Genomic DNA, 21,512 nt, shown 5'->3' with positions numbered 1-21,512 from the left:
TGGGCCCACACCAAAAAAAGGGGGAGAATCCTTGCGAAGTAAAAAAAACTAAACCCGGCGAAATAAGGCGTTTACATGTGCCGGGTCGGGGACGGCCAATTCGCAATACCCATGGCGCTAGTACGGGTACGCGATGAATTTACTGCCGCTGAGCAGTTAATTCGGATTAGCGAGAGCACTTTTCCGGCTTCTTTTTGCAAAGTTTGGGATTTTGCTTTCGGTTCGTTTCGGGCTCCTTCTGTTCTGGGTTTCCTTTTTTTTATTTTTTTTTTATTTTAATTCAACGCGGTAGCGCTTCTGTCAACGAAAATGTTTGGGGATTTGGTTCCGTTTTGTTTTTGGTAGTGTTTTTTGTAAGGATTTATTAAAAAAAAACGAAACTTGAGATACCGGAAAAGTGGTTTTGTTTGCTTCGTAGGGTTTCACAAACAGAGTGAATGCCGGATCAACGAAGGGTTTAATTCCACGAATTTAAGTAAAAAGTATTCAATACGACAGTATTTCGTTGTGTTAAATGTTTGTTCAAGAGTACTTTGAAAAAGACATAAGCCATTGATAGTGTACAACAAGTGTAGGCAAAAAAAATGAAAATAAATGTGGTTTCATCAGCTTTAAAGACGCACAACTTGCAAAAGGACTCTTTGTAAGTTTTCGGTAGAGATCTAAACATTTCTAATAAACCACCGTTCGCCATCAACAGTTCCAACCAACAATCACAGCGTTTGTGCGCTGCTTTTACGATCTAGTTTATGATCAACTTTTGTTCGGTTCGATGGCGGCCGAGTCGGTTCGTTTCCAATCCCACGTCCAGTCCACCCGAAAAAAACACAATCAGAAGATATCAAATTTTTATCCATTGCCCGAACAAATCCTTATGGACTAATCGAGCAAAGTGAGCTGCTCAATAGAAAACGGGCACCGAAATGCGAAGCAATCGCTTTATCGAGTGCAGGGAGCTGGAAAAGCGAAAGGACAGCCCGTTGTAGCCCGTTCGTCAACCTTTCGGCAATGGTCCGGAACCGGAGAACCGGGCCACCGCTTCGGAGGGGGGACTGGTCGGTCGAATTGATAATGGCTGTCAGGGGATTTCCCGGGCATTCCACTGAACGAACGGCGAATCCATGGAGGGCGCCGCTATTCAGCAATGGGTCGTTTCATTTAGGATGCACGAACTCTTTCGTACACAATTGGCCGAAACGGTCATCGGGTTCAAACGACACGCGGGCCGTGGAGCGTGGGTGTGTAATGTAACCTTTTCTTCAGGGATCTTTTCAAAAATTTAATCAGATCCATTCTTCTACACAAGCCAAAGGGAAAGCGAGCCGCATCCCCGGAGCGTCGTGAATGCATATGGTTTATGACAATGGAAGAATGTGGATCTTGGATTAGTGATCCCCTTTTCGGGGATGGCATCGGCATCGGAAAGATTTCCTTCTTTTCCTGCCATAACGACTGACCATTTAGGGTTCTAGAAAACCCAGGAAAAACTATGTTTGAGGTTGATTGAATATTCTACCAAATTGAATTCCATGATATCATACCACCTTCTCAATGAATAAGTGATACAATTACACTGGTTTACACAATCAATTAAATCTGTGATATAAAAAAAAAAGTATCTCAAAGGAAATTCCTTCGCAAGCACAAAGTGTACGGATTAACGTTAGAACATAATCAATAATTGCTTACCAAATACACAGCAAATATCAAACACCAACAATATCCTTCAACAACATAAACTCATCGTTTATCTCAGGTATTTCTTCTCAAGTAACGAGTAAATTGATAGGAATGATTATTGAGGAGCATCTTTAATGCTGGTAAATACTTTTGGCAATGATTTTAAAATGATCCTAATTGCTACTCCACATTCATCCCTTTTCTCGTTCCAAAGAAACCAAAGCACACCAAACCAGAGGTTGAAGATCATTTGCAGCTTATGTCGTTCCTAACCCGGATTATCAACACCCCCAGAGGTGCCCGAAACGATAGCATTTTTCTAGTTTTTCTTTTTTATCCGACCAAACATGAGCAACTGTTGAGTGGCTACTCCACCCGATCAAACCACTTGCTGCCCATTTTAATGTTTGAGTGAACGAGGAATAAGGTAAACCGAGAGAAAGAGAGAGAGAGAGAGAGAGAGAGAGATTGTGGCATGGAATTTATTCCGGTTGTTGGTTTGGAAAACAATCCGTTCTTGTGCTGGGCTGCATTTCCACAGGCTCGTACGGGGGCTACGGAGGGACATTTTCTAAAAAAACATGCCTATCTCGTTGATCAAGACTTTGTTTCTAACTCGAAACCAGACATCCCAAGGAAATTTTAGGTCAGAGGTACTATTATCAGCTCAGATCGTGTCCCGTCAGATGTGCTAGGGGAAAACAAATCCATAACCATACATATTGTGAGATTAAGAGTGCAAAAGTTTCCTCATCTTTCGGGCGATGAATGGCTGAAGAGAAAAAAGGTGAAAACGGAAAGGATTATACTGAAAGAGGAGGAGGATCAAATAAAAATGTTCTTCACATCCTTCAACGGAAAACTTCACTATTAGTTCCATGCAACCAACATAATGCAATTTGGTTGCAAATTTTGCTGGAACAAAGAGAAAAAGAGTGGACCGGAAGGATATCTACAACCGACGGTCGCTAGGATGCAGCACATCCTGCGGAAGGTTCATACACACGCCCTCCAAACACGAACGAACACTACACCATGATGGATCACCCGACAGCTTGAATAGCCTGAAACAGGTTCATTATTTTGGAATTTATTGATTCCAGTAATGGCAGGCGACCACCGCCACCATCACCATCATCGACGGCGGGACGCGCTGCGGATCATCATTTTGCCTGCGGGTGGAAAATTTATAGCCTTTAGCCGCACAATTTTCCCGGTCACTCGCCGAACGCCACAAACACTCCTGGGGGGAACACGTGGAGCAGTGTTTCAAAGCAAAAGCCTTTTTTTCTATTATTTTCTTCTAGTCAAAAAGATAGTTAAGCGCCGTGAAACAGCTTGCCATTATGGTTTGACCTACGCTACGGCACTGCCCCAGGACTTCGCTGATAGTGATCTTGCATAGCTAGGATCGGGAGCAGATGGAGACAGGTAGGCAGACTTAAAGGTGTGGAGAAGATTCATGGCGTACTATCCGTAACCTTATAGTGCAGCACCTCATGTGTACTGAAGTGGCTTTTGTATTGGAAATTTAATCTCTTTACCCCTCCCACACGGTAAGGTAGGTGAGGAGAGTGAAAGATTTATGGATTGTTGAAAGTTAATCAACCCTTATATGTGTGAAACGGAGTTTTGAAAGTGATTAAATATTATAGTTTTCTTAACGTACATCAAGCACAATGAAAATGCTGCTCTTGAACAACCTTGTAAAATGATACAGTCCATGGATGAGTTCCAAATATGGACATTTTCTAACCAACCATATGCACTTTTTAACAGAGATATAATACACTTATTAGTGATTTGGATAGAAGATATGTTAAATAAGCGGTTCCCTCTCAGTGTCACCTCTTCAGTATGAGGTCCCAAACATTCGCGTACTGCGAGGACCAACTGTATTCCAATTTTACCCTTATTCAAAATTACGATTATTACGATGTTATGTTATTTAACATTGAGTATAAAGCAAATTATTTTTCCTTATGTCAACACAAAAAAATGGTTTCCAAAGAACATACTTTAAATTTTTTTTTTTTTTTTAAGTGGCACGACATCCCCTAGTGGGACAAGGCCTCCCTCCGAAGAGAGTTTGTGTGACCGAAAGACGGTATATTATAGATCGGTGGTCAGCCGTTCGTAATACCGGAGGGTGCCAGACTCGAGATTCGATCCCACACCTGTGGTGTGGTGTTTCCTCGCGCTACCGCTGCGCCATGGGCACCCCCCATACTTTAAATTAGACATAATTAAATGCTAGAGGCAAAACTGTTTACAGATAATATTTTAACTGAACGGCTGCGTTATATCTTTTTTTTTTTTTCAAATGAACCGGGTAAAAGATTCATTACCTTAGTTTGCAATTAAAATGTTTCAGAAGAAACTCAATCGGCCTCGTTCGACCGAGGGAAAGCGTAGTCGATGGCAGCTTGATAATCTGTTTTGATTTGTCAGACCTATTTCTTAACGTTCCTAATGCTGTCCGGGACATTTATCCAAGACCGGCAGCAGAGGTATCACTCTCAATAGCACCGGATATCTGGTGCTGCGAAAAACCAAACTGACCAATGATGGCGCAGTGCTCTTTGGAAAACATTTACCTGTGGCTGTGATGGTCATGCTATCATCGGGTGCTTTAGACAGCACTACATATCTGTTTGTTACGGATATGAGCCCTGGACCGATATTACGAACCACTTTTGTACGTCCAGGACGATAGTTTACTCCTTCGAAAGGCTGAAATGACACAATCACAGAAACTGTTGCCAACCGGATCGGGCTGAAAAATTGAATCTTTCATTGAGCAACTTCATATCCCAGCGGACCAAACCCCGTTCACTTCGGCGTGGTGTCCGGGGAGGTCCTGTTGTGAAATCTGTTGATATTGACCACTGCACTCCAGTGCACTCGGATCGCTCGAAATGCGCCCGTTTTCCAAATCGAAATCCAATAGCGATTTCAATTCTCTGTTTAACAAACACACCCCGTGTGTTTCCGCGCCTGGCACGGTTCCATTTTTCCCCTCGGCGTTGCGGTCGGGAATGTCGACGAATGTTTTGGCTGGGCATGTTTAGTGCACATTCCCCCGCCGGGTTAGTATTTGCCGAAGGTCACAGATTCATTCCGGCAGGTTTTCGGTTTCTCGATGTCGGATGAATGCGATGGTTGGTATTTGCAAGCGAATTCCCTAAAAGCGGCGTCCACTACCGACCGAAGGCCAGGATATCTTGAGGAAGTGAAAATATGGTTCTTTAATCCGGTTCAGAGATTTGCATATGTGTGTCTGCGTTTACGTTCCCATCCATGAAGGTTTTGGTCCTATCTCTCTCTCCCTCTCTCTTTGGTCATATCTTCCATTCTTGCGGCACGAAGGGAGTCTTCTTTTTGTCCAAAAACTCTGTTCAATGTTTCCAAATGGTACTTGGAAGGAGTCCGAAGCGGGAAGGTTTGGCCGGAAACCCGGGCCGGAAGTAAATTACTGGCATTGTTAAGCACCGGGATTCCCGGAAAACGGAACTGCACTTGGAACCGGTGGTCAGCATCCTTGCGTTTGGCTTACCCTGTTCCGCCGAAAGGAAGGAGAACCGAACCGGTTCTTCTTGGAGCGTATGTGTATGTGTTTGTACGTGTGTCTCAATTTTCGTTACTCGACTGGCCACAACCGTACCCGTATACACACACACACGCATGCCCCTCCGCCTTGGTTTGGGGGTAAGCCAACGTGTTTACCGTTGCTCGGGTGGTTACATCCCACCGGAACCGATTTTCCTGTAAGTTTAACGGGAAAATTGCCAGACAAAGGCAACCACGGCACGGGAGGAAGATGGTTTGATGCTGAATCAACTAAACCATGCGGACACAGCGAGGACGGGCGACTGCCCCGTAGCCTGGAGGGCACGATTTGCGCCTCGCTCGACAAGTACTCCAATCGGCTCAGACGGGTCGTGGAATTTTCGGTCTTATAGCGGTGTGTGTGTGTGTATATTTGTGCAGTCAGATTAACAAACAATGGCAAGTACTAGCCCAAAAAGCAATCAACTCCATTCATAAACAAAGCCTTAGGAGAGGCTTCGAACAAGATACCAATCCGTAGTACGACCTTAGGCTGCTGAAGGGAAAGTAAGGCTGTATCGGGAGGTCCACCGATATCGTTGTAACCAGGATGTGTAACCAAGTATCTGTACGATAAAATCTGGAGGAATCCATCCTCCACGCCAGTGTGGTTAGATAGTACAACCTGACATAACCATTATCCTAAAATGTTCTGTTGAAACGATCGGAAAGCTATTTCAATAATCCTAAATTCATTAGCATGACCGGAACATACACATTTCCCAAAAACATAGTTTTTACGGATTATTTTGGTGAATACAAAGGGACATTTTCTGTACTTCTCCTTCTGGCAGTAAGTAGTTTTTGAAGGGGATAACTTAATTCATCGAATCGTTTAGGTACTCTCTGAAGCTCAACCACTTGAGAGCGCTCCCATCTTACTTACTTTTCATTACGACTCGATTGAGCTAATGGGAATCATTCTCATCTCTTCGTAAGCTACATCGTACGACGATTTGAACGAAGCATCCTTATTTTCCCCTCTAAAGAATGTTTAAATGACAACCATTTTGAGTACTTACTTGATGCGATTGTGCACGAGCAGCTCGGTGATGCTTTTGCCCAGCTGCGTGTAGGTCGTCTCGACGAATACCAGCACCTTCGGGTCGATGCGGAGCCGTGCCTCGGACCGGTGGTCCGGCGCTAGCCCTCCGTCGATTGCGGTTTTTCCGCTGAGCATCCGGCAGTGGATCTGTGGCGCCGGCGGCCGAGAATCACGATGCATAAGACTGTCGAGGGAGAGAGAAAAAGAAAAAACAATGGTATTAAACTCTTCCCATCACACCTATTGGCCGTTGTCTGTCCGTCTGTCTCTGTGCTTCGACGGTTCGGGTCTCGAACCTAGAAATGTCGATATTTTAAATGCCGGCCAATACCGGAGACACACCACTCTGAAGTAGAAAAGCGAACACGAAAGTAAAGTGGTGAGTGATTTGCCGAATCGCATCCTCATCGCAGAGTGAGTTCGAACGCTTTTGCAAGAGGAACCGATGAACAAGGTAGACTAGACTGCGGTTCTTCATTCTGCCAGGAATACCCCCTGCTCCTTCCCATCCAAATCCCTGTGCAGTGCATTCCATCTTTCTGCACTCGGGACAGGAACAAACATCGTCGTAGTAATCGGTTTTGCGGTCAAGAGGATAAAGTTTGTCACAAACAAATCGTCGCTTGTTTGTGTGCCCGCTTCCCCCTTCTGGGCCACCGGCCACCATCATTTAGGACCCTTGGGCGAAATCGACAACACTCGTGAGCTTTGTTTTGGCATCCCGTTTTCATTCCAACTGTTCCGAACTGGGAGTTCGACGCGTGGACGACACGTTTCTGTTGCCGTGACACTCAATTCCGGGAGTATAATTTTGTTACAGCACATTTTGGGTGGGATTTAGCGGGTTTTCACTTGCGGTTGTGGTGTTGGATAATTAATTGATGTTCGATCGTCGATCGGGTTCGCGGGGTGAAGGACGACCCAGGAGGAGGGGCAAAGTGAAACAATGCAAATCCGATTGCAATCCCGGTAGGAAAGGGTAGGATCCATTCTCCATCATCGGGATTGGAATTTGGTCCGATAGAAGTGAAGTGTAATTGGGCAATCAATTGACAAATTGGATTGAACCGCTTGAAACATTCACCGGATTTACACCGCTTGGTTCATATATTTGTTTTGAAATAGTCAATTTGATTTTATTTGTTGATTATTGGGATAGTTTTGAACTGCAATTTAGTTAAGTTAAACTAAGGTACCCATCGTCTCCTCTTCATGACAAATAAATGTGTTACAGGGTTTCGATCCATATCATGGAATGTTTCAATAGGTAGAGAGAACATTTTAAAAGCAAATGGGATATTTCCAACCGGTTGAGGGAACTTTGCAATCATATAGAGGAATGTGTCAGACTGCTAGGGAAATCGTGCAAACCCACTGGGGAGCTTTGCAACCGGTTAGGAGAGCAAGTTGTTAACCTCATACAAGTCCTCGTTTGTTGTAATTTGTTTGTTTACTTTGGTCCATCCCTGTACGTTCACGCAAGAAAAGTAATATAATTACTGTGTATTTTTATTGGTGTATAATTTAATTGAAAATTTTGTCTTCGATTTTTGCATCAACTATTTTACAATCGATTGTCAAGTAACGAGTTTGGTACGATAAACGCGGAGAACCTCAAATATCACACATTGATTTGTCACTTTACGTTTACCTCAGCGTATCGATTGTTTGACCAAACCGTTCGTAAGAAGTTGAGAAAATGCTGATAAATCGGAGAATATTATTGTTGTATTTAAGGTGAAAACAACTTATCCGATTTTCAAATATTTAATTATCCAAAGTTATACCATCCCTTGGCATAAAAACGATGAGTTTTGTGAAGTAAGCAGCCTGGTCCCGAAAGCGGTTGCAAAGCTCCACGGTGGATTTGCACGATTCCCCTAGCTGTCTAAAACATTCCCCTATATGATTGCAAAGTTCTCTCAACCGGTTGAAAATATACTCTATGCTTTTGAAATATTCTCGCTACCTATTGAAACATTCCATTACATGAATCGAAGCCCTGTATCACGACAGAAAGTGTATGGATTTCCATTTCCAATGCTATCTCGCGTTAATTTTATCATTCTTAATACCCATTAAAAGACCGTTTTAGGAACACTTCAAATTAAGCACGGAATAATTTGGCGCTTTCTTAATTAGGGCATGGATGCTGAGTATTGGCGCATTTTTCCAACTAAAACGTCCCCTCTCTTCAAATACTTCCAGAACGAGACCCAACGCTGCGTAGGCCCGGCAGTATAGTAATGATAATTATTATTGCGCAGCTTATTGCTGGTAGCATGTACCGGTAATCATTCCGAAAGGTAATTTACAAGAAAAGTTTGCTACGGTCATTAAGTATCGATTAGTGGCGGGCGAGCGCCACGGTAATGATTCACCGAGAGGCATAATTATATGCTGCGTAATATCTCCTGCGCGATCTTCGGTGAGTGAAAAAAGGGACAGGAAGTAGGGGAGGAACTGGAAGAAGGGACTGGTGGCCACTTTTCCATTTTCCCCCGAATCGTTCTCGGAAGCACCATCAAAAATCTGATAAGAAGTTGCCGTCGCTGTGGGAAAGATTTTTTTTCCGTGGATGCCTCCGGATGCAGGAGGACAGGGCGCGTTGCGAAGGAATGTTCCGTTCCGGGAGGAAAATTGCACCAATTTCGGAGGATGGTGGTGGTGGTGGGAAGAATGTAGTAAATGCACATCACTTTGGCCCAATTTGCCCGCACCAGCATCGACTCAAGTTTTCCGCGGTGTGTCGAGAACGGCGGAAGTCGCGCGGCGGGTCGGGAACCAAATTGCAGACAAATTCTTCACCGCTGCAAACCTCGCGAAGCGCGAAGATCGTCCGCGTTCTCGGTGGCTTGACTTTCACCTTTCTTCTTGCACTATCGCGGTAGAACCGCGATGCGTCTGAGCGAGGCGCTTTTCCATGCTGGGAAAAACCGACCGCGGTGCTAAGTGGTTGCGGTACGACGTGGGCCTCCACCAGTTCTCCCGCTGTTCGAGAAATGCTCCATTATAACGTAATTAATTTAAATTTATGCCTTATTCAGTGCAATAATAAGCAATTAGCGAAACCATCGACACTATCTGGTCCGGCCAACCCGGAACGGGGAGACGACACAAGGGAAGGGGGGATGAACACCCGCTCCATCCACTTCATACCGCACTCCGGTTGCGCCCACCAGAGAGATAATTGCGTTTTTCGCAGTTCTCGTTCGAAACTTCGAATCCGACGGAGAAAGATAAAATGTGCAAGATACCAGTGAAAAAGAAAATAGTAAAGGCAAAAAAAAAACAGTGGAAGCTTCCGATAGCGGAGCGGTTCTTCGGGACGGAAAATGTAAGAGGAAATGCTTCAAAACCACTCTTCAATGGAATGGAAGGACGAGCCTTTCATCGATTTTATCTGGGAAAATGCAATTTGCGTTCCTTTTCGTAGCGGCGCAAAGATTTGCAAAATTATGCAACGACCGAATCGCGATGAAGGGTGGAAGAAAACAGGGGAAAGTTTGGAAAAAAAATCTTTTCATGCTCCAATCAAAGGAAAGATAATGTTCAGCAGCCAAAAAAAGTATAAAAAACAATATTATGTCAAGTATTACATAAAATTAAATACCCTTAAGACTGATATAAATTAAAATAAGTGTTCTGCGGATAAGTCTACTTCCAAAGAATCCTCGAGAGAAGATAAGAGCATAACACAAACATAAAAAAGAGAGAAATAATTTGAAAATCTGTATCACGCTTCATTCAAATAAAGAATAAATTTCAGTCAAAGTAAAGTAAGGAATTTTTTGAAGTAAATTAAACACAAAATTAAAAAAAAAATGTGAACAGCTATAGGCATAAAAATAAAAACGAGAAAAAATGCGGAAATCTATATCATGCTCCATTCAAAGAAGGAATAATTTTCAGCCAATGTAAAGCAGTGTATTTTTTATTGGTATAGTAAATGTAACATAATATATAAAAAAAATAAATGTGAAAATCTATCGTTATATGAGCATGAATTTAAAAATATAAATAAATTAAACTGAATTCCACTTCATATCTAAATGAAAGCTGTTTTGTAAATAATAGAAAAACTTCCGAGTGTAATTAAAAACAGGCGAGAAGCGCAAAAACAGTAATAAAATACAGAAGTTTTTCATTCCACTACCAAAAAGGGGAAACTCTCACTCACCACACAAAGCAGAGTTCCACTAACGGATAGTTATTGATTGCGCAAAAAGCGAAAAAAAAAAGATGGCAACGAAATAAATATTTCTTACTGGAAAACTGTTTAGCGCCAGGCTATCTCGTGTCGCCTCTTTTCGTGGAATGGACCGGGCAATCAAACGTGGCCGGATTTATTTATTATTTATCATCGAGGAGACCCATACCTCAGAGTCAGATTTTCTTCGGAGGGCAAACGAAATAAGCATTGGGACGCTGTCGGATCATTTTGGAATGGACAACTTTTTGCCCAACCCTTTCTCCCCAATGGAAGAAGCGTGTACGTACTCCTCCGAGTTGATTCTCATATCGATCCAGTCGGGTAAATTCCTCTGGCGATGGAGACAACATTTTTGGGTGATTCCCTATGGGGGGATCGGCTCCAACATCGGTTCCACTAAAACCCAGTGGCCATTACAATAAACTGAGATTTTTACCCACCCCACGAACGAACGGCGCCGGAGCATCGTATCGCGGGAAGAATATTATACTCGATTGCCGGCCACCGGGGGCGGACGGATGGGATGATCTGGTGCATAAAGAACATTTATTGCACATATCGTTTGCCATGCCATGTGTGTGCAACCGGGTCCCATCCGCGCGGTGCCTTAGGCGGCCATGTTCGGGTGTGCAATGTCAGTTCCGTGCACTCCCGAACGGGTTCACTTTCGGTTCGACTCCATCCGGTGGCCAAAGGATAGGGAGGGAGAGATAGAGAGAGTACTAGAAGGATGGAACTTTTCAGTACCATCCGGCTCACCCCACTCCAAACTCAACTCCTACCCGCATCGAAGGATGGAGTTATGAATGTTTGCCAGCTCTTTTTTCACACTCCCAGCTCTGCGGCATGGAGATTCTCTTCCGGTTTCGAAGGTTAACCAGACCCGTTCCCCGACCCGATCAGCGAGCTCTGATTGAATATTTTTGTTCCTCCAAGGAAGTATCCTTGCGCTGGGCAGGACCAACGTGTGGGTGTGTCCATGTGTGGCCATGAATGTATATATTTTATAGATCCACATGGTTGGAACGTTTTTCTGTCACTTCCAACACATACACTTTTTTTATCGTTTAGAGTCTCGGGAAAGTACTTGCCTGCCGAACGTTACCAAGCGGAACGGAATGGAATGCGCTCGATACAGGAAATATTATGGGACACATTTTTGCCAGGCAATTTTTTTTTCATATTTGTTAATCCGCTCACCAATGATTTATGTATTTGCCGAAGGATTTTCCCACGTGAAGAGACGCCGTTCAAACATGGACCGTGAACAAATTGATTTTAAATTTTTCAAAAATTAATCGAAAAGTGGTAGAATTTACGTTATCCTTTACTAGAAAGGAACACTAGCCGTTTTTGGGAAGTTTTTGAATGCCAAACACAGCGATACCGAGCCCAGTTATACCATGTTGAACATCTTGCAACACGTGTAGCGATGTGGAATTTGATATTCAAAGCAGGAAATTAACCTTCGCCCGCCGGGGACGGGGAAATGCTCAAACATTTGTTCGATCCATTAAAACGTCACAAACCATGACCCTTCAACCGGCCCGCGGGAATGGTAGGCATGCGGGCAGCAGTTTCGGTCACGTTCCATATTCACCCTCCAGCTATTTGCGTATATTTAGATGTGGATTGGAGGGATTGAAAGGGGGACTGTTGGGTGGGTTAATGTTAAAAGATTCCTCAGCGGCATGCATTTCGGCAAGCGAACAGTTATACATTTCAATCCATGGTTGATTTTCCGGAAAGAAAACAAAACTCACGGTAGCAGAGAAGAAAAGTAAAACAAATGTCCCGATGTTGGATGAAAAATTCCACAATATCCCGTTACCGAAACCAACGCTTCAACCAAACGCTCCGCTTCTTAAAGCGCTCCCGAAAAGTGCCGGAACGAAAAAAATCCCAACAACGGTGGCATGCATTCTTCACTCGCCGTCTTTATTTGAGTGAAATACCTTCAATCGCATCACGGACAAGGGGTACGATATCTAGGATACGGCGGGATTTTCAAAGGCGAAAACAACATCTCCAGAAAGGAAAGGAAAATAAGCACCGGGAAAACCCCCGATTCACGGCGTGGCCACAACACTTCGACATCAAAGAGAAAGCGATACTTGCCCCGAAAAGTGGGCTCGATGATGCACCACTCAGGTGAGAACGGAGCAAGCAGGAAAAGCTCATCACGAGATTCATGAAAATCGGATCGGAAGTGGGGGGAATGGTTGTTCAAGATGCGCAACGCTACACCGCCAGCCGTTTCCGGGACGAGCAAGAAGGATGGGTTCAATCTAAGGCATATACTTTCATATGAACGATGCCAAACAAGAAAATAAAAAAGCGAAAAAGGTAGTGAATGAGCAAGTACCGAAAAGAAAAATCATTGGGAAAATTTATTTTTCTCGTGCAAAACCCCTCCCCGAAGGCCACAAGACTGGCCTCCGGTCCGATTGCATTGTAGAAGACGCAACGATTTCGTTGTTGAAGTCGAAAGTGCAATTGAAGTTTCTAAACCCCCTCGTCTGGACGATCGTTTGTTGCTTCTAGTGCACGTGATTTTCAATTTGCACTCCCGGGCAGCTCGGAGAAGGATCCTCTCCTTCGTTTCCCGCTGAAGAAGGTGAGTTTTTGATGCTCTTTTTGATGGCCTCCCGGATTGCAGTTATCCGAAAGTCATACTTTCCTCCAATTCCTGGATTCCTGAAGCTGGAATGGACGGCGGTCTTGTGGTGTATTCAAAGTGAAGTGCCCACTGCAACCGGGCGCAAAAGTCTTTCTTCTACGTCAACAATCGGAGCTTCATTTTTACGTTGTGTTTTTTATTTTATTTTCGTGTGATGTTTTCACCTTTTTCCCCATCTTTTCCTTGACCGGAAACGATAAAGAAAGCAATGAGGAATAACGGTGCTGGTACACAGTTCCTCGCCACAGCAGCAGCAGCCCGGGAGCCACCATTAGTTGTTCCGGTAGGAAAGTTTTCTTTTCCAGAACGCTGTTGTTTGCTGGCGAGTTTTGCGTGCAATTTTTAAATGCATTCCAAGAGTTGCTTACTAGAAAACTTGTCTTCCCGGGTTCTCTCTGCTTTATTCGGTTGTCTTTCTTTTGCTTTTCATGTTTTTCCAAACTTCTGACTGATGCAGATTCACTTCCGGCACTATTATGGTAAAACATGCTGCAACGGTGGTGCGTTTTTGGTTCGCTGGACAAAAGGGAGAGATATTTACGGTGTTGTTTGTTTGCACAACACGAACTACTTTTCGACTTTCGTTTGGAAGAAATTTGGACAACGCTTGATTTAGTTTTTTTCTTCCTTTCTTCAGCATAAAACATTGAATGGATGGGAAAATTGCGAGTAAAATGTGTGCGTATTGAAAGCAAAATCAAATGTTCCTAGATGCTCTTCAACAACTTCGCTGAACTTTTTTAATAAACAAACTTATCATAATTGGGATATTCATTCCGCTATTTCGTATTAACAACTGGGATGGAATTTCAATAAAGCAGCTCATTGTTTAGCAACAAAAACAGAACGGACCTAGTCCAGCCATCCAGTTAGCATTCCACTCCTCGTGCTATTTTCCTCTTTTCCCTCCTCCTCCCGTTACTTTCCAGCCATCCCCATCCATTGGAGCGGAGGCGAATTTTCATGCATTATTCAAGCGGTCGGTCTCAATCAAAAATCTGGAATGTGACATCCACTCGTCAGCCGTGGCATTCGGTTGGGCTGGGTGGCTGTTTTCACCTGCATGTTCGAATGCGGTGCGTGTGCCACCATTGTTGACCCGGCCCCAAAACGGACGGAAATGTTCGGCTAATTATCCTTCATCATCGCTCCAAACCGGCGATGATGGTGCGTAGGGGTCTGGTGAATAGTCTCTTTTATGCTCACCCGAGGCGAAGAGATTAGGAAACTAGGACGAGGGGATTACGGCTTCACGCAGAATATATATGTGAGGGGTCCTCTTTGGCTTCCCTCACCCCCGACTCGCGCGCTTCAGATCCTACCCATCGATCCAAGCTTGACTATTTCTACGAGGAATGGGGACAATGATTGAATAATGAATTTGCGTCCAGCGCACGAGTGATGTGTGCGGCCAACCGAGGACGATAGAAATGTCCTTTGCAATTCGTCCTCCACCCCCTCTCCTCCGTTGGCAATCGCTTTAACTCCTCCTTCCATTGAATCCTTTGGCTAGAGCATATATAGTATTCACATCCGCGTGGCAGCCGTTCCATTCGGCCCGGGATTGGTCGTGGTTAACCGAACGAGATTGTGAGGTTTCCGGTGTGAGAAATTAGGAAGCGGGGAGTGCATTGCGCCCGGACGTTGCGGTTTTAATAAATACTTCAGGCGTAAATAGAAAATAGGAAATCCGGGAATTTTATCCGACGACCCTCGCCTAGTACGGAGAGAGGGTGACGTTTCCCGGTTTTTCAACGCATGGAATATGGGTTTGCTAGGGGTTTTTTTTTTCGAGTTAAAACAACTTCCAACACACCAACATACGAACGAGCTCATTATTCCGGCGGCGGTGTTGTATTTTTCCGGGGTATCAATATTTAATTATTAAACACGCCAAACAAAACAACGGATGTACACTTCAGAGCAATCGTAGCTTGTAATTGTTTGCATGATGTCGGTCGGTAATGGGTTACTAGTTCCAATGAACTAGTCAGGAAAGCAAACAGCTAGATTTTAATAATTCCACGTTCTAGCTAATGGCTTTTGTAAAACAAACTGTTGCAGAATAATTAAATAAAAAATGTGGTTGAATGAAGTTAAAATCGAAATCACATAAAAAACGAAACAAGAGAGTAAGTAACATTGGCAGGAAATTGCAACTAACGCAAAGTATTGCCATTCAATACCGTCCTCATTAGTTGTTTGGAAAATATTTAAAAAAAATCAACAGACGCACAGAGTTTGGAACATAGAAAATACAATTTAATGAAATAGAGATTGCTTATGACTAGTGGTGTCTGCATCTGATTCAGATTCATGAATCGGAATGAATCTTTGGAAAGAACCAATGAGTCTGATTCTTCATATTAAAGATTCAGAAGATTGATTTGAATAAATCATCAAGATTCATAAAGCACAGCACTACTTGTGACGTTTCCTTCGAGAAAAAGTTTAGTGACCTCAGTCCTACGAACGGCGTACAGTTTTCACTTGACAGTTTAATCCCACTGAGCAATGCTGTGAAATTCATGGCTTATCACAAGCCACGTGAACAAAGAAGAAAAGATAAAAGATTCCTGTACAGTCATTCGCTTTATTCTTCAAAGATAAGATTCTTCTCGCCATATGATCATCACGGAGCGACGGTGCTGGAGGTGTTCTGCTGCGGCTGGAGCTGCTGGAACTGTGCCTGCAGCATGTGTACGTCACCGCTCAGCCGGTTCACCGTCTCCACCAGTCGCTGGTTTTCGGCTGCAAGGTTACGGACCGTTTGTTGCTCGCGTTCCAGCTGTTCCGATTGCCAGCTGAACAGGTAATCCATCAGCGAGTGCGTACAGCAGATCTCGCTCACCCAGCGATCGCGGCAGGTCGCATCCTTCCGCACCACCTGGATCTTGCGCGTCTCGATGTGGCCCATGACCGTGCGCAGCCAGTGGCAGTTCCAGGGATTCTTGCGCAACGACACCACCGTCAGAGCCGGGAACGCCTCGACGAAGTACGGCACGAACGACATCTTGTTCTTGCTCATCGAGAGTGTCTGAATTTTGGGAAACCGCAGACCGGCCCGGGAGTCAAGCGTCTTGATGCGGTTGTCGTAGATCGAGAGGATCTTCAGCGAGCTGGACGCGTTGGCCAGCAGCTCCAGGTCGAGGTACTCGATCGAGTTGTTGTAGAGGTAGAGCTTCTCCAGCCCTATCAGAAATCGGATGTTGCGCGGAACACTCGCGATTGCGTTGTGCACGATCGAGAGCATCCGGAGTTCGCGGTTTTCGGTCGCTTCCACCTCCAGCTCGGTCAACCCGTTACGCTGCACGTTGATCTCGGTTAGATTCGTCGCCGGGATGAATAGCCGCTTGATGCAGGTGTTGTTGTACACATGCAACTGACGAGTGCCTTGCAAAAGCGCGAAGATATCCTTCCCGAAGTACGGTATCGAACCGGATTTGATCAACACCGTCGGATGCTGCGGGAACTGGACATTTGGATCCAGACCACCGTTGACCGTTACGTCGAGCAGTACATTTTCCACGAAACAAAAACCATCCTCATTCACGAGGGTACACTTGTACTGTTTAGGCTGGCCGGGAGCGGGACTTGCGAGTGGAAGAACCGCTAACGCCAACAGCGCCACCAGCGACACCGAAAGTATCTCAAACGGACGGCACATTATCACGATATTCCCTCGAGGTACTCTTCAAAGCAGCAACAAAGTCGGGTAGTTCCCAGCGCTTCTCCACCATCGAACGAATCCAACGCGACACTGAAGTGGATGGAAGTTCAACGCCACACACCGAACCGCGTTAAGATGCTCACCGCTGCGCGACACACAATCGAATGAGCCCGAAGTGTCTCGCCGTTCTCTAGGAAGCTTATCAGCTCTAGGAAGCTTATCAGCTTCCTATTATCCGTGCAAAGCCGCACTATCAGAATAGCTCACCCTTGTAGGGAAATAAGGTTTCGCTTTCGACCGAAAGTGATTACTTACATTCCCACAACTGGTTAGGATTTACTACGAATCAAAACATCGCCGTTCATTAGCTACTGATCGACTTAAAAGGTTTATTCCGTGGCAATTTAAATTCTCCTGAAAATTCCTTAGGAACCAAAGGGTTGACAACGGGTTGCACGGATCCGGTTGGTACAACAATCATTGTTTGCCGCGGGGTTTATCAAATCCCCAGCTGGCATTACCAACACCACTCATCTCGTAAGCGCATCTCGATAGCCGCTGATGCTTACACATCTCCTCGGTGAGTGTTCTGAGCTTTGCAAAGACCAGATAAGCCATGACGGAGTTTCTTCAAACAAAGTAGGGCCATCTCCCGGTTGCCGATCGGGGGACAAGATAGCGTTTAAGGGATGGCGTCTCTGTACTCATTCCCGGCTGGCCTGCTCTCTGCCGGTTGGGTTCTAACAGATAATTTCTTGTTCACCCCGCGGGATCTGGTGTGCGGCGGTACTGAGCGGTATTCAACAATGATACGGGCTCTGGAGTGATAAAGAACTGCAGTGGTGATACCGCGTGGTTAAGTGATCGGTATTCAGTCTTCATCGGCGCGCCTACTTGTACGCGAGAGTGGAAAAGGGCGTTCGGGACAATTTGCTGCAGGTCTATTTGAGTGGTGTAGGCCATCTGATGATAAAGACCCAAATAAGAACGAGAAATACCAAGACCACAGAGAGTTGAAAAGTTCATTAGCGGAGCATTTCGCTGCAAGAAAGAACTCCCCGCGAAACAATCTCGGCCACAGTTAAACTGGTCTGGGCCTCGGGAACGGCTTGGTCCGGAGTTTTGGATGGAGTATTTAATTCATTAAAACTTTTGACACCCTCACACGGTTTGTACACCGCTAGAACGTCCCCCAAGCAACGCGCAGGAGATTTAATGGCGGATAGTTTGTTTGCTTAGGCAAAGTGTGGCCCAAAAAACGCATACCCTCAACTCTCCCGCTCTCCCCACAAAAGCAACAGATCTTTCAGAGTTGAAGAGCTGTCGGTTTGCAAGCAAACTCCTGAAATTTTCAAGATATGGCTGGTTGGTTTTTGCGAGCGAACCACTCCAGAAGAAGCTATCGCACAAACATAGTGCTTTGTTTTGAGTTTTGCACAATCATACGGGAAATAATCTACAGGAAAGAGTTCGTTCTCTGAGTCTTCTGTCCGGAACAGGAGGTAACACACAAAACAACAAACACGGTGGAAGTGAAATGCAAAATGTTTTCATCCCGGTTTAATCATAATTTTCACAACCCAAATGGCCACCAGAAATGGTATCGTGAAAATAGTTCTACGTACTTCGGCAGAGATCTTAAACCACCATTTTTTTTGCAGCATCTAAAATTAACTTTCGATGCTATCTGGAAGGTAGATGTTTTTTCCCTGGTACACATTGAGTTTAAAAAAGCAGAAAACGGTACGTTCCAACAAACAATTTTGGAAAGAAAAATCTTCGTATTACTTTAGCAAAAGTTGCTAAAGATAACAACGTTTATCGCACGCTTTGCAAAACAGAATGCAAAATCGCTGTGCTGTTTTGAGAAAACATTCGTCCCTTTTCAAGCGGTGCAAAAATCTGAGCCACAATTTTGGGTTGAAAGTTTCGTCCCTCCCTTCTTTACACACACAAGTGCAACATACTCCAACGTTATTCCCGACCGGTTTTCTCGTGGTAGGAAAATAATTAGGGAAGCGCGGGGATATACTAACCGGAAAACCGTCCCCTTCTCGGCGCAGTCGAAAATTGAAATTGAAATTAAGATAAAGTTTAAATTTAATTAGATTTTATCACACTCTCTCCACCCAAAAGCGACATTCTGCCACATCCTTGATGGCGGAGAAAGCGCGGGGAAATTTGTGTGTGTGCAAACTGTAGTAAGGAATTCCATTTTGGCCAAAAATCTGACCTACCGTTTTCAGAGAAAACACGCTCAAAAACAAAAAAACCTCCGAAAACTTGCAGACAACCGAGAGCCCGACTTTCACCGGATGCACAGACACGGGGACGAAGATTAAGCAAGTTTGGTTTCAATTGCAACGACTCTCCTGCTTTCCCTTTGCTCGTCGGGGCTAGTAAACAGGCAGGATTATGAGTGTCGCTGGCATGTCAAACATAAAATTAAATGAAAGATAACAAACGGGTTGAAACACGATGCCGAGCGAAGGGAAGAACAAGTTGAAGGTTGATTACCCACTCAGTGCACGATTGGCCTTGTTACTGGATAGAACGCAATTGAGATCGAGTTTCATTGCATTATAACAATTGAAAAGCACAAAACAAGTTTTCGAAGGATGAGCCCTTCATAAACACAATCCTTTCTTGTGTGTTATTACCCATTTTGTACGGTTGTGTAGATGTTAATAACATTTACATAAATACCCTCGGTAAGTGTCATTGTTTCATGTAATTCCAATAACGAAGCGGATTTACTGCTACTGGACGAGCAAACGACTTCTCCTATGCTGGATAATTTCATCTTATAAACATACACGCCCGGCTACATAAATCGTCCACTCTCCGAAGCATATTGTGCATTTCAACGATGAACATTCATTCCCGACTGGGCAATCGGCCAGATCGGGTGCCTTTTGCATGCATGTGTCCTTTCAGCAGAGGAACCTACCTAAACCGAACCCCCACGACCTAGGACAAACCCGTCTGCGGGAGACGTGCGGAACTTAATAAGAACATTCCGGGCCCGGTAAGACGGGGCGTAAATTAAATTCTTATCCCGGTCTGCCCGGGCAAGCCTCCCGTTCCGTGCAAACACAATTAAATGCCTGAGTGGAATAATTTACAGTTCATCGATTTTCTTCCACCTGTAGCTGGATGCAGTGTCGATCGGAGGGCAAGGAGTTTACAGCCAACCAGGGGCAGAACGCAACGTTCAAGGGGGCGCACACACATACACCGGGTTTCAGGTCATCACCGGAAAACTGCATCAAGTGCTGCCGCATCTTCTAATGCACAAAAACGGAAGCAACGGGGACATGGATGATGGAAATCAAGGGGGAGGTGTTCCATAGCTAACAACATGGTGGGCCTCCGTTCGTTGGTGATGGAAAAACAGACACGCCGGACTGCCCTCTTTTTGTGCACCGTAGGCTACACTGACCTTTTCCCGGGCTCTCCATTCGTCACTGGACGGGTGCTAACGGGCTGACGAAATTGTGCCAAATTGCCTCGAACTGACAGGACTGCTCTCGGAAGCCGGAAAAGCGGATGCATTGTATAATGGCAAAAGGTTCGTCTCAGCACAAAGGTGCTAATTTACGATCCTAGGTGTTCATACCGGGGTGATTCTCGGTAAAAGAACACTAACTGGGAAGAGTTATTGCAGTGAAAGGAATGTGGCAAAATGGGTCAAATACCTGATCTTCAACCAAAACACATCTGGTAAACTAGAGTTGTGAAATTTCCATTCAGATTCATGAATCTAAATGATTATTTGCATCGTTTTAGAGAATCATGAATCTTTCACAGATAGATTTATGAACTCTAAAGATCCGTGAAAGATCCATGAACATTCATTTAGGTTTCGCAAGATTCATTAATCAATCTGGATGAATCTTAGGCGAAAGATTAATACGAATGAATCTCGCTCAAACATTCATAAGGCACATCACTAGCAGAAACCATAAAGTAACATTGAATAACTCCTTTTACACAATTTTTAAAGAAACTTATATCACTTAACGTTGACTGTTGAAAGCAATATGATCCTCCAATAAGCGATTGTAAACACAAATTACTATGGGAGAGTGTAATCTTTCAATACTACAATTTTTATTTCGTTTCACTCCCCGACTTGGTTAATTTTTGCATAGCCCTGAATCTTTTATATTTTGGACTGAATATGTTTTCTCGGACTTTTCTTATCAAATTTGACTACTTGTTAGTGTTTTGAAATTCGATTGAAGCGAATAATTATGACTGTTGCATTCCTTCAGAAGGTAGCAAGTCTCGATATGACGAAGCAGCGTCAACATGTTGACTGCCACACTGTTTCAATACTCTTTTTAGCACACAATTTTTGACCACATTGGTTTTAAAACTTAATAAGCCAACGTCGTTAGGAAATCAAACAAAACCTGTTTGAGTTCACTATGATATAAGTGTAACGTGTTGATAATGATTGTTGTTGTCACTCGTGAAATGGGTGACGGAGCAGTCAACGTGTTAAGAATGTAGATAATTTAAAGATGTTATCATTTATTGCAAACTTTTACTACTTTAGCTATTTTGCGAGCAAGTACTCAATGTAACTCTGATGAGAGGCGGAAAATTA

General features: G+C 44.2%; 2 protein-coding genes across 2 annotated transcripts in view; both read right to left on the bottom strand.

Moving 5' to 3' along the window:
* The window catches only part of LOC131265770 (bifunctional heparan sulfate N-deacetylase/N-sulfotransferase), a 39,981-nt gene that overhangs the window by 17,401 nt on the left and 1,068 nt on the right, over positions 1-21,512 (bottom strand). Inside the window, exon 2 of the mRNA XM_058268078.1 lies at positions 6,312-6,518. Coding sequence (XP_058124061.1) covers positions 6,312-6,518 — 207 coding nt within the window. The remainder of the gene's footprint in view (positions 1-6,311; positions 6,519-21,512) is intronic.
* On the bottom strand, positions 15,812-16,916 carry LOC131265772 (uncharacterized). The gene has a single exon (XM_058268084.1). The coding sequence runs from the start codon at positions 16,892-16,894 to the stop codon at positions 15,860-15,862; it is 1,035 nt and encodes a 344-aa protein (XP_058124067.1). The 5' UTR covers positions 16,895-16,916; the 3' UTR covers positions 15,812-15,859.

Source organism: Anopheles coustani, chromosome 2, assembly GCF_943734705.1.
Source record: "Anopheles coustani chromosome 2, idAnoCousDA_361_x.2, whole genome shotgun sequence".
Lineage (NCBI taxonomy): Eukaryota > Metazoa > Arthropoda > Insecta > Diptera > Culicidae > Anopheles > Anopheles coustani.
This window is presented reverse-complemented; position numbering and strand designations above follow the sequence as displayed.

Excerpts from the sequence above, each read along its gene's own strand:
- LOC131265772 (XM_058268084.1), bottom strand. The coding sequence starts at position 16,894 with ATGTGCCGTCCGTTTGAGATACTTTCGGTGTCGCTGGTGGCGCTGTTG.